Source organism: Panicum virgatum, chromosome 5N (assembly GCF_016808335.1).
Source record: "Panicum virgatum strain AP13 chromosome 5N, P.virgatum_v5, whole genome shotgun sequence".
In the NCBI taxonomy this organism is placed as follows: domain Eukaryota; kingdom Viridiplantae; phylum Streptophyta; class Magnoliopsida; order Poales; family Poaceae; genus Panicum; species Panicum virgatum.
In genome coordinates, this window is record NC_053149.1 from 35,948,045 (window position 1) to 35,962,509 (window position 14,465).

At 40.4% G+C, this 14,465-nt stretch overlaps 1 protein-coding gene and 1 pseudogene across 1 annotated transcript; both read left to right on the forward strand.

Annotated features, from left to right (window-relative positions):
- The window catches only part of LOC120674769, a 39,248-nt pseudogene extending 29,124 nt beyond the window's left edge, over positions 1–10,124 (forward strand).
- LOC120674244 (ABC transporter B family member 11-like) lies at positions 10,039–13,317 on the forward strand. The gene is made up of 3 exons (XM_039955389.1): positions 10,039–10,368; positions 10,456–10,724; positions 13,011–13,317. The coding sequence occupies exons 1-3, from the start codon at positions 10,195–10,197 to the stop codon at positions 13,180–13,182; spliced, it is 615 nt and encodes a 204-aa protein (XP_039811323.1). The 5' UTR covers positions 10,039–10,194; the 3' UTR covers positions 13,183–13,317.
- The last annotated feature ends 1,148 nt before the right edge of the window (positions 13,318–14,465 follow it).

Here is a 14,465-nt window from a genome sequence, read left to right on the forward strand (position 1 = left end):
GTGGTCACCATTAGCCATTGGTGTTTATTTGTGGTTAGCTGACCCATGGAGATACAACAGCTTGTTGTCATCTCCACCAAGGATCACCTCCCTCCCAACCTTGATATCGTGCGCCTCTACTGTCACTATCACATTCAATCCATTGTAGGCGTGTGGATGGAAAATGTGATTTCCGTGTTTGGAATATTTTGACTGTTATGTTTGGAATATTTTGTCTCCACATGGAAATATACTGGCATTGCTACCATTTCATAGCTTCTTCCTGGCACTAGGAGGGATGTGCATCAGTAGAGATTAGGGGTGATGGTGACAATGACAGTCGACAATCAGCTTGCATCAGAGCAAAACATCGCTTTTAATTTGCACATCGCTTTTAATTTGCACACAAGGACAGAGCTTTGGGTAGCCCGCTATCTCCAATGCATGTAATGCTCATTCGCTGTCCCTACTTGACTATGAGGTTACTATGTGTCACTATTTTAGCTCCCCTGCCCTTTATGCTCTTGTCTAATGTCCTGCTGGTGTTCCCCTCCCAATACTACATGTTGCTCCCTGCCATGCTGATTGTAAAATTCGTACCCTTCTGCCTTACATGCCTAAGAATGGCAGGGGGGTTGTTACCAATGCGGTTTTCCTACTTCAGAGAGCAATTTATTTATATTTTTAAATGGAACCGTTTGGGTTTTTGGGGAAAATTTGAGTTTTAGGGTTTGCAGAATTAATTCAGTTTTAGAGCAATCTTTTTTTTTGTTGTTGTTGTTGTGCAGAACTAGTTCTATTGTCGTGGGTGTGGGTCTCGCATGAGGCTAAATTTGGTAACAATGTAGCTAGTCGACTGAGTGTCGTGGCTTTGGTAAGAACAAAAGGATCCTTGTTTGAATTTGGCAGAGACGAAGTTTCTGACTTGGGCTTAGCAAATTTTGTGGTTTTTACCCTAGGGGTAGGGGAGAGTTATGAAGAGCTGATAGAACTTTTGCACCACTCAAGCAACACACAAATAGCACCCTTGCATTGGGGAGGAGAGGATAGGATTTGGGCCATTGTGTGTGTGTTGTCGGTCAAAACCCACCGGCGCTGGCTGGCACCGGTCCCTCGGTCAATGGTCCAGATCCTGGCACACGCCGTCGCTTCCGGAGATGCAGGGCGTGCCACCTGATCTATACCCGATCAGGAGGGTGCGAACGTGCCTTCGACGATTTGCCTACAAACACAGACACGTGTAAACATTAGTCCGAGCCGTGGTCAGCTCCCCGGGACGACTCTTGCATCGGCTTTAAAGAGCCGATCGAGTCCCGGTGTCAGATTGGATCTGCATATCCAGATGGTAATGGATAAAGCAAATAACTGCAAAAACTGCTTCAATTAAATCTAGCTAATCTAATCCATGACGGTAAAAGCTTCACTGCTAGATCGGAACATACTACACGTAGTTAGGCCTAACGAGCGTAAAAGATAACCAAACCTTGACCAGAAAAGAGGCCTAAGAACAAGCGAAAGCCGATTCCCGGATCAATCCCTATTAAGATCAAGGCAAAGCATCTAATACATCGCCGGATCGTCCAACCCGTTTGCAAGGCCTAAACTAGCAGATATTACGCCAATTCTTAAGTATAAGAAATAACCATAACAGATTAGATCTACTAGATAAAAAAGAAACAGAGTGTCATCTCTACGCGACTAATTCCATGCAAAGAGAATCAGTATAAGATTAAAATATGATTGCGCAGAGATGACATGATGTTCGTAGATGATAAGCAACAAAAGCACGATAAATTTACTAAAATCATGCTACGAAAATCAGGATAACTAGCACTACTCGCCATAAAAAACGCTTCAGTACGAGTAATACCAAGGTAAAAGCAAGAACAACGCTGCCCTGATCGCAAGAAGCGATCAGGGCAGCATGGCGCTTACTTGAACGAAACCCTAGAATTAGGGGTGGCGGTGCGCCGAGAGTTGTTGTTTACAAAACGTGATGACGTTCTCCTCCTGACAAATGTCATAGAGCACATATTTATAGTCTGGAGACTTAGACAACAATCTAAACTAACGTGTCCATATCGGACTCTATCTCTAACTCAAACTAAACTAAATCTAAAGATACATGGCCCACATGGCCCAAACGCTCACGCAGGAGCCGATTCGTAAGTCCCCTTTACTTTCTTCATTAAGCCCAACTCACTCGCGGCCCATTAATTAACCTGTTAATTTATGGTGATAACAGTGTGTTTTTGTGAAACAAGTCTGGTTCTAAGCTTTTTGACTTTAGGATCCCCTTAAGATCTCTTGCTGTTGTGTATGAGGTCGGCTCTGACATCTTAAGACCCTGTTTATTTCCTACACTACGGGTGCCCTTAAAAGAGAGACTAGCTAATCAGAGATTCTTGGGAAGTATCTTCTTTTTGCCATATGATGGAGCAGTAGAGCAAACTCATGTTTGAAGTTGGCCTAGCAGTTCTGTAGTGAATGGACTTTTTGCTTGATGATGACTCTATTTCTTTCAACCCAGATGCTCCAGGTCATCAAGATCATAATTTCTATGAAGAAGGGGCAAGATAACTGCCTTCTGAAGTTATGAAAAAGTTCATTCAGTTGTAGTTGTTCATTTACATGGAAATCAATTGCAACCTAACACAATTTAGCGAAGAGGCATTGTATGAAGAGATGAAATAGAGATTCCTCTATAGGGGAGGAGCATATAACATAGGAACAATTCTGAAAGATCATGTTTTCCTCTTTCCTCGAGTAAGAGAAAAAGAACATTTTATGTTTCATTTGGCAGGAGCTTTCCAAGAGCCATGAGAAAGTGTGTGCTTGGGTGCCATGCGAAGGGGTTCACGACGCAGTGGCAAAGGCCACTTGTTGGAGTGCTCCCACCCAGGGTTCAAATCCTGGGTGCCGCACCTTTATGCTCTGAGGGCTTCCCTTAGAGTTATCCTATCAAAAAAAAAGAAGAAAGCGTGTGCCTACATCAATGTTTTAAATCGCCAACTAAGATGTTTAGCGGCAGGGCTACTGTTACAGCGTCTAGCAGGCTATAGCCGGTTTTAGCGGGCTAAATTCCACAGCGGCTGTCCTTCCTAAACAGCTATAGCCATCTATAGCGGAAGTTATATAGCCGGCTATTTAAAACTTTAGCCTACATTAAGCTATAGCCAATAGCCCAATAGATATTATTCCTCCAAATATATGTCCATGTTTCTTCCAAATTGCTGAACTGCATATCTAGACATGATCATTTAAAGTGTGCTACCTTTGAAAGGCTTCCAGTGGAAGAGGAAACCGAAAAAGTTGATGTAGATGATCTACTGAAATAACCTGGTTGAGTAAGATATTCTTTTTTTCTGCAAAAGAATATAGTTCTCGGAATTGAAGCATAGGAACTAATCCAGTCCAGACATTATTCTGAAAAGAGTCAGTTCTTCGATCTATTGTCGGGTTCTGGTGCTGCAAGGCCTTTGTAAGTATCTAACAACTTGATTATACCTCTCCACCAAAAAAAAAGTCTTTGTGATTCCTAGTAATATCGCATTGGAACAATAATTATCCCATATTAGTTTGACGCATGGGAGATTCTCATGATTGAAGAATTTGTGTAGATGCTTCATAAGAAAATCCTCATTTGAACTTTAAGATCCAATACCCAACACGCCTTCATCTTTTGACATGCAGGCCATCTGCCAGTCTGCTCTTGGTGGCTTTTTATCAGCTAATAAATCTGCACAGCTAAAATACGGCCAGCCATAAATTTAGTTGTTGGTACGGCCGCACCGTTTTAGGAATACAATGATTAGGAATCAACGTGCGGGCAGTGACACGTGCAAACGACCTCAAAACTTAAAAAGTGTGTAGTTCTTAAACCATCCATCAAATACAAATTCCGATTGCACAACTGTATCTCTTTCGAGGAGAGCTTCAAAACAAGACCCCACTTGAATATATTCCGACAATACTTTTGAAAACACATAAATTGCTTTATGTACAATGAAAAAATACCGAAGTAAATTGGTTAAAATGCTCAATTGATCTGCTAAATTTGCCTATTATTGATCCATGCAATCAACATTCACCTACCTAACAAAGTTGTTTACCCTTACCCACTAATGACACCAAACAATCTATCTTCAAAATATTAATACCAATATCCACTTGACTAAACTCAAGCATGCGAAGCAATATTATGTAAATCCATAAGCAATTTTCACAAATACTATAAGCAAATTAGAATACACGGAAAAGCATTTTCTCTCAAAGAAAATATATCATTAAAATATAGTGTTGTGAGATCTTGATTTGAAGCTTTTATTGAAACAAACACAACTGTGCAATCGGATTTTGATTTCGATGCTCGATTTTGAAACTATAGTATTTTTTATCTTCGAAATTATGTGCATGCATGCACTTTTTGGTTCTGTCATTGTCCCTCACATGCATGCAACACCCACTGTCCGAACAGTCGTACGGCCAGTCTGATTTACGGCCGATAAGTCTTTACCTTACAAGATTCCATGATTGACAACTAATCCTAGAGAGTAAAAGTACTTTTAAGGTTTGAAATAAGTAAAGAAATAATAATAATGATTATGATGATAATACAAGGTTTTCTTTTCTAGGCAGAAATGTGAGAGAAGCCCTACACAAAATGGTATATAGTGATAGGAACCGTTGGGAGTGTTCATAAATCATTGGCACTATATAAGAATCAAAGTGCACCGGTCGTTTAACTTTTGGGGAATGTGCAAGTAGAGTAGTGCATCACCCACAGGTGAAACTGCTCTTGTTTTGGCAGGTTGATTTGCTCATCATTATTATCTTTTGACCGAACTCCCATTTCTTGTTTTCAGGTGATCGTGAACTTTGTCTATCTTGCCATTGGGGCAGGACTTGCTTCAACACTTCGTAAGTGGATTTCTTATTCAGAATCATATCATATCAGTAAAGAAGTACTGTTCCATTGTTCTTTTTATCTAAAGAATCTTCCTAGAAACAATTTTTTTTACAAAAAGTTAGAAACAAACCTTTCTCAATTTAGTAGTTCGATATTTTGAAAGAGGTAACATGTTGGACAATTGCTGGAGAAAGACAAGCAGCCCGAATCAGAGCCTTGTATCTCAAGGCTATTCTAAGACAAGACATTGCATATTTTGACATGGAAATGAGCACTGGGCAAGTGATTGAAAGGATGGCGGGTGACACATTTCTCATTCAAGATGCCATAGGAGAGAAGGTATATTATTTTGAGACATTGAAAAGCTATATGGACTGTGATAACATAAATTACATTCACCTATTACATAAACTCACCACCATTTCGTAAGGGCCCATCACCAATGGTTCGAGGGGATGCTGGATTTAAGTCGGCAGTAATAATATAATATTGCGTATCACTGACATTTTGGAACATGCAGTGAAGATGATTATCACCGCCAGTTAGAGCCATGAACCTCGAATGGGCGGTGATCACGTTCTAAAAAAAATTAAAATGAATACACTATTACATAAAGCTTGTCACCACTATTTGGTAGGGGACCATCACCGCTAGTTTGAGAAGTTGGATTTAAGTCGGTAGTGATAATAAGCATATATATATCACTTCCATTTTGGAACATGCCGTGGAAGTTTATCACTGCCAGTTTGAACCATTAACCTTGAATAGGCAGTGATCACCTTTTAAAAACAATAAAAATAAATAGATAATAGTGAAAAAATTACCCAAGCATCTACCACATCATCACCCATTACAAGGTTGTACTCATGGCATTTTTCACGCAAAATACACAAGGATGCATTCATAAGGATTTGAACTCACACTCTGAAGCCTCAGGGTTACAATTCATACCACCACACCATAATGTCTTTTTTGACTAATATAGGAATGCTATAGCTTTAGCTTAACTTTTTTGGAATCTTATAATGTAATACTTGGTCATGAAAATTGTAGACAATAAAGTTGTAGATCTCGTTGACTACTACGACTTTGATGTTGACCTTGTTTACATATCAAATAGTTGGACATCTAAACAATCTCAAATGAAAACAAAGTTGTCAAGTTTAAAATTGAGCTTTGTAGTTTGAATCGGTGGGTTTTCACCTCCGGATCTAGCCAAGATTCAGCAATGAAAATAGCCATTTTTATCATCACCGCTTTGTGGTTTGACCTGGTAGTAAAAATGACACTGTTCACATACATAGCCATTTATCTCATTTGCACGATGTGTAAACACTATATAGTGGCTAGCCGTGTCCGTTTAATCATCCATTTAGCCTATGCGATGACCATTTAACCCATTTAATTGACTATTTAGGTGACAGACTATTTAGCATTTATTGTTTAGTGGTAGATGACCGATTGTTTAGCATTTAATGTTTAGGCTAAGACTGAAGAATGGTTATCACCACCGGTTGGAGTAACAAACTCGTGGTGAAGATTGATTTTATTTTTATGTTGGTTCCATACAAAACTGATGATGATAAGGTGTGTAGAATTTTCTGGATAATTGTTTGATCCCACATATCTCTTAGCTTCCATTGGATCATTGTCCACCAATCCTTTGGTTATACATGAGCCTATTTATCTTCCATGGATAAAAGTTGCTATCTATCATGACTTGAGGCTAGAATTGTAAGGGATCTCTCCCACAGGCATGATTCCTCTTCATATTCCAACTGCACTAAATTGCTAATAGCAATTAGAATTTCATTTTGTTTACCCTTGTAGTTTGAAACTTAGGATGATTATTTGGCTATAAATAACTTTAAATGCTAAAAGTTATCTACTACAAAGATGGACATCACATTGAGATCTACAATTTTTGTACAAAAATATTCTTACCAACTAAGTATAAATATTGATAGTTGTAATGTCCCACTAGAAACTTATGATATCCCCTTTATTTCAGGGCTTCCTCATAACCTAAGTAAATTATTGCATATATTATCATTTCATCATGTAATTACTACTTTATAGCAGATTTCTTATCCAACATACATTCATCATCTCACTTTATTGTTACAACTATTAGTGATGATACTACTAAACCACTCCATACACAACCTTATATGATTCTTAATAACTTAAATCATTAGAGATGGCACAATCTCTAACGATGGTCCATAAAATATATGTGAGATGCTGAATATGAGACATTTTAGGTAGTGCATATAACGACATGACACATCAATATCTTGACTTAAAATTTATTGATGCAGCATGCACCATTATTCCACATGCACTTATATGTCGACCTTACAATTGAACACAAACTAAACACTATATATGACAGATGATCATAAGTGAATAACTAAATAAATATAGTGCTCTTCTTGTAGGGGAAAGGGTTTAATGTAGTTAGTTTTATGTTATCAACATAGTTTGGGTTATCGATTCTAGATGAACAGTACCACTAGACAATAATGAGTTTGAGTTCAACCCAACTACAGTTAATAGTATATCTAAGGGAATTTGGCATTCTTGCCCCCTCTCAAATGGTGATTTTGCCCTCATTTTTTCACTTGTGCGATTTGACCCCCTTTTTTAAAAATGAATGCTCCGTTTACCACTACTTTTGACACTGTTGGTTGGATGCTAACTAAAACAATAAAAATAATTGCAGAAAAACTAATAGCTATAGGAAAAGACCATGTTCCCTTAAACCTATCCGCATGCTCTCTCATTTCTCATCCTCAAAACACGTTCCCATTCCCCTCAGTTGAACCCTAGCGCAGACTGCTGCTGGAGCCAGCAGACGACAGCGGCCGCAATGACACCAGGTTAGGAGACGACATCAGCTGCAGCGGGCGCAAGCTTGGGGGAGTGTGCAGGATGGCGGCTCAGGCGCCCACGGGGATCGGAGTTGGCGCGGGTGCGCGGCGACCCAGTGGGGCGGGCGCAGGGAGCTGGCGCCGCGGATCATGCTGCTCCACAGGCCCATCGCACCTAGCAAGCTGATGGCGCTCTTCGGCGCACGATGCGCCTTGCCGTACCAGTCAAGCAATAGCAGCCTCTCCACCGCCACCGGCTTCAGCTCCACGGTGTCGTGCTCGGCGCACGCCCCGAACGGCACCTCAGAGCTGGTGCCATCCAACATGCCAGTCGCGCCAGAGGATCCTATGAGGATGGGGTTTTTCTTGCAGTCCAGAAGGCCGAGGCTGCACAGTGGGTCCGTTGCCGCGGGCTGAGGCGGCAGCTGCTGCATGCTGGTGAAGGACAGGTGGAGGCTGGTCTCCGCCGCCTGCCGCGTTGGGCTGCAGCATCGGCGGTGCGACAGGCTTCTTGGTGCTAGCGCACTTGTTCTTGCAGCAGCTCCGCCACCTCACGAGGGATGATCCTGCAGCGCTAAGCCTCATAATGTTCCCACCGCAGCTCAAGATGAATTGCTGTTTCTATGTAATTATATTTGATTTTTTTAAATAGGAAAATACGTTTTAGATCTATCAAAATGTTGTCCAATTCTTCTATTCAAAACAAGGGTAAAATCACCAAATTCACATAATAGTAGGGGTCAATGCGCAAGGGTAAATTGGTCTTTTCATAGCAATTTTAACACTATTAACTGTAATAGGGGCAAATGATTCCTTTGTTTTCAAAAAGCAGGGCTAAATTCACACAGTGCAAAAAGTAGGGGCAAAATCACCATTTAACTTTAAAATAGGGGCAAGAACGCCAAAGCCCTTATATCTTGTTGTTGTGCAATCACCCACATTGGTAATAAAAATACAAAAGTTGTGACTATCTGCAAGTTCATGAATTGTGAGTTCGTACTATCTTTGTTCTTGTTATTAATGATGCGAGTTCACCTTATTTAGCATTGTCTAATTTTTTTGTTAGAGATGTTGAAGCCTAAGTAGGGATTGGTTCATCCAATGTTGATATACATGAATTTCTTACAGTATGTATCGAATTTTGTAATTATATTTTTTAACTAAGTAAGAAATAGTTGCTCATATTATGTATGAAGATCTGATAAAATATAAGCAATACTCCATTTTCTATAAACTGTATATATAAGTTAGTGTACATGTTTCTGGTTAGGTTGGAAGGTCTATACAACTCCTTTCTACTTTTGTTGGTGGCTTCATTATAGCATTTGTGAGAGGATGGCTCTTGGCTCTTGTTATGATCTCAAGCATTCCTCCAATTGCTATTTCCTTTGCAATCATAACTAAGTTGAGGGTAAGACTCTCCACCCACATGCAAGCAAAATATAGTGATGCTGGAAATGTTGTTGGACAAACTCTCGGGGCCATCAGAACGGTTAGTGCAACTAGGCATATGTTTATTGTTATTCATCTTACATATCACTAGTAACTACGATGTTCTGTTAACTTTTGTTTAATTTACCTACTTATGCTTTGAAGGTAGTTTCATTCAGTGGCTAGAAACATGCTATAACTATGTATAACAAGTTAATAAGAAAAGCGTATGAATCCGCACTATTGGAAGGTATTGTAACGGGACTTGGACTGGGTTCCATGGAGCTATCCTTGTTTTGCAGTTATGGATTAGCAATCTGGTATGGATCAAGATTGATAGTTGAGCGTGGATATAATGGAGGCTCGGTTATTTCTATTATAATGGCTGTCACGATCGGTGCGATGTAAGTTTCTCAAGCATCACATTATAAATAAAATATTCTTAAAATATGAAATAGTAGTGATGATAATGAGCTATGTTTTTAGATGGACATGCTCCTGCCCTCATGTAATTGTATCTATCCTATATTTCTTATAAAATTTGAAGTATATTAGTTGCACTTCCCAAGATGAAATTGTCATAAGTCATTGTTAATTAAACTTCTCGAGAAGGTTTAAATCATAATATTTAAATAGGCATTCTCATATCTTATTTATATCCTTTGCTGATTTCAGTTACATACTTATCTTCCACAGGTGCTTAGGTCTGGCAGCACCATCAGAGACATCTTTCGCAGAAGGTCAAGGAGCAGCATATAGAATGTTCAAGACAATTGAACGGCAGCCAGATATTGACATATATGATAACACAGGCATCGTTTTGGAGGACACCAGATTTGAACATTTGGTATTTGACGGATTTTCATTGCGAGTACCAAGTGGCACTACCATGACCCTAGTTGGAGAGAGTGGCTGTGGGAAGTCAACCGTGATCAATTTAGTGGAGAGATTCTACATCCACAGGCTGGACAAGTCTTGGTTGATGGAGTTGACATTAGAAGAATGAATCTTGGGTGGATAAGAGGAAAAATTGGTCTTGTTAGCCAAGAACCAGTGTTGTTCTCAACTACGATCAGGGAGAACATTGCATACGGGGTGGAAAATCTAACTCTTGAAGACATCAAGGAAGCTACCGAGCTTGCAAATGCAGCCAAATTCATTGATAACTCTCCAAGTGTATTATAGACCTATATATCCATTATTGTAAGTTAGTTGCTAACTTTATGCTATACAAATAATAATATGTTGCTTGTAACTTGACAGGGTCTTGACACAATGGTTGGTGAACGTGGAATTCAACTGTCTGGAGGCCAAAAACAAAGAATAGCAATTGCTAGAGCAATTGTAAAGAACCCTAAGATCTTACTACTTGATGAAGCAACTAGTGCATTGGATATGCAATCAGAGAGGGTAGTACAAGAAGCTTTGAATAGGGTAATGTTACAAAGGACTACTATTATTGTTGCTCATCGTCTCAGCACAGTGAAGAATGCTGATGTGATATCCGTCCTTTCAAAAGATGGTGGAACAAGGTATACCATTTGGCAATGTTTTCATAACTACATATCTAGAAATATATATCTCTATCTACAACCTCTCAAAAAATTGTTTCCTAAATTGTCCCCCTGTTTCTGTAAAATTTTAGGTTTTGACAATATATATTCGTATTAATGTTTATGCCATAGATTACTCATTCAATCTTGGGTTAATTTGATCCGTGCCACTACAATTCTTCTATTTGGAACCATACTATCACAATTTTAATTTTACATCTCTTCGAAACATACCACTACTTACCCCTTCTATATGTTTCTTAAAATTTATAGACCAAAATACCTCCATCTTCTTCTTCCTCTCATCATCTCTCTGTGTGTGTGGGGTCCCCTCTCTCCTTCCTTCCCGGCGATGGACAGGCCATCCAGTGAGTGGGCACTGTTAGCAAATAATGGGAAAACAAGATCAAATATGAGACATGATTTTTACGTGGAAAACCCTTGCGGAAAAACCACGGGCGCCAACCGGCAATCTTCACTATAATGAGAGAGTTACAACACAAAGAATACAATGAGTCGTTAACTCTTCCCGTGTGGTTTACAAGAGGTATATATAGGGTGGACTGAACTGACTGCACTCAAACACAGAAACAAATCCTCTAATCACATGACCCGAGCCATGGGCCCCTCCAGTCGTCCCCACAAGACACATTATAATTTGGATCATATCCAACAGGCGTCGCATCTCCCCTGCCTCCTCCTCCCCGCATCTCCCCTGCCTCCTCTCCCAAGCCTCTCCCACCCCCTCCTCCATGGACTGAACTGACTGCAGTCAAATTTGACCGATGTAATTAAAAAGAGTGAAAGATTGATTTTTTGAACGACAACTGGGATAGTCGATCGGGCACCATGGACGCGTAGAGCTCGTCGAATTGAATCCATTTGACTACTCATGTTATATTTGGAGATCGGATGAATTTATGGCAAGCAAATCATTCTAGACCGTCGGATGGCAGTAGGTTTATTTTTCTCCGTACAACTTCTACGCCAGTTTGTTTCCAGCGCCGCCACTCCTATTCTTGAGCCGCTCCTTCCCTTTTCCCCTGTTCCAGCAGCAGCGCCGCCACCCTTCCTGCATCGCTGCTCAGATCATCTCCGCTGTTCGCCCTTCCTGCTCGCTTGTTCCTAGCGACCGTGCCATCGCAGGTCAGTCCTCCCCTTCCAAGTGTTGGTCTGCCTGGTCAAGCAAGGGAGGGGAACAGGAGGTATTAGAGAAGAAGCAAGGGTTCCATCAGGTCTGTACCCAAATTCATGCCTTTCCCATCAACTAATAACATTACTGGTTCATGCAGTTCAATCAGTCACCGGAACCCATAATCAATAGTCTGAATTTGTGGTCAACAAGATTAATTTGAATTCTGGTATTAATCTGTACATAATTTCAATATCCTGTCAATACGATAGTTGTAGTTCTTCTTGCTACTTTCAGATGGCGCTGGTTTCACTCAATTCCGTTCAGTGAATTAGGAGAAATCGTCAAATTAGTACTGCTACATTTGCTTTGTCGTCAAATTCCGTTCAGTGTTGGTCTGCCTGACTAGGTTAAAATCTGTGCAGATATCTGTTGATCCATTTTTGACCAAGTTAGAGTCCAAATTAGCTTTGTCGCCTGTAACAAAAGATGTTGGAAATTTTCTTTAGATGTTCGAAATGTATTTATTTGCTACATTTGCTTAAGTGAATCAAAAGTTATGGTCAGATCAGTGAGCCAGTACCTTGTAATCGAATTTCTGGATAAACCCAAATTAGATTAGGTGGGGAAATTAACCCCGGCTATCATAATAAAAATTTCTAAGTCGTGTATCTTGTGCTAGTTCCCAAACATGGATTAATGCACAGGTTTGCAGAGTTCTAGTAGCAAACTCGTGGCGCCGGGTTCTCACCAAGGTTAAGGCAAGTGCATGACAAACTTGTTTGTTGGCAAGTTGCTTTGTCCGACGTTTATGATATTCTAGTCCATGATTTGTTCATATTTCATGATTCAAGTTTCGAGTTATTCCTTTAAATTCCATTCATGTTCCGGTGAATCCGGATGTGCAATTTGGTTCTTTTATTCATGTTCTTGTTAGTAAGTGCTGGCCCCACTTGCTCGGCTTTACCGGTAAATGCTAAGGATGTTTCAAGTTGTGTCCGTTTTAGACGGAAACTACTTTTTCACTAGTTTCATTCATTCGTGTCTCCTGGAATGTTGTTGCTATGTTCTTTCCAGTTCTAATTGTGCTTGCTGAGTATTATTACTCACTCTTGTGCTTATTTGGTTTTTAGGTACCAAATGAGTGCGGCCTGCATGGGAAGTGGGAGTAGCATATTCTGCAAGAACACACATTTTCTTTTATACCTGCTTAGTCTATCTTCATTAATTCTAAGAGCACAAATGGTTAAACTGGGTTGTTTTATTCCTTTCATGGTTGAGACGTCTTATGGTTGGTTGGGATAACTTATTTTGTTGTTGGGATGGGCTGTGATGCTTATTCTTCATTTGTATGCTAATTTGATATCTTGTATTATAAACTGCTTGTCCAGTACATCCTATTTATAGGGGAAACTCTGTCGAAATTTTGTATTATCTTTATATTTGTGTTTTAATTTGTTTTTTTTGTGGCCTCCGGATTGTGGAAACATCCGGGGTGCTACAGTTGGTAATCAGAGCCAGGTTAAAGTCCTTTTATGTGTTTATATGTTGCTAAATAACTAAAACTTGACACACTTGTGCACAATAGGATGGGTTCATGGGTTGCATTGCATTTATATTCTTGTCTTTTATTCCTTTGTTCATTTTTTTGGGATATGATAACATGTTGTTGATCATTCCCTTTTTCTTGTTTGTTGGGTTATAGTTATGCTACCGAGAAGGAGTGCTCGTGTAGCTCGTGGTCGTGCTAGAGGCCGCGGAGGTGGTCGAGGTCATGGCCGCAACAACGAAGAAGTGAATCAAAACGTTGGTGCTGAAAATAACGTAGATGGAGAGGTTGCAGAACAATCGGCCGCTAGAGTTGTTGCTGCCGCCAATGTTGCTCCTGTTGTTCCAGCGATGATTTTCACCAAATGGACATCCCTGCAATCGAAGAACTAGCAAGAACATGTATGGAACAAGTACTGAATTTACTAGATGGGAATGAAGTGTTTCAATCTCAAACTCAATCACGAACGAAGTGGGGTTCCGAAGACTCGAAGACGGGCGGCTGGACCAGCACGCGCGCTTACAAGCAAGTAGCAAAGGCTAAACTTGATCTAAACAAAACCCAATCTGTTTATGGCGGCTATGGAAGTATATGAGGAGGTAGGGGATGACCAGGACGAGGTGGGGGTCGTCCCAAAACCCTAGGACGTGCCCCTACTGGGGCCCACTTGATACACGACCCATTGGGTCAAAATCAGGTGATGCAGCACCGTGGACAGAAAAGGTCTCAGTAGTAAATCGATGACTGCGGCCGACTCTGAGCAGATATGGATATGAGGACGGATCCATATGAAAGTAGACCTGATAAGCTTTCCATGAAGTCCTAGAACGCCCCAATCCGAGTCCATATGAAGTCGTGGCAGCCATCACAAGTTGACGCTTTCCACCAGTCCGAATCCAGCCCTTCCAAAACGTGTTGGATTCAATCTCTATCTTTCATTGGGCCAAAGTGTCATAGTTGCCTGGTGGAGGACGATGGGAATACATGGAACCGGTCCCCAATCAACTTCCTTGGTCCTCCACGCCTTCCATGTGTGTTC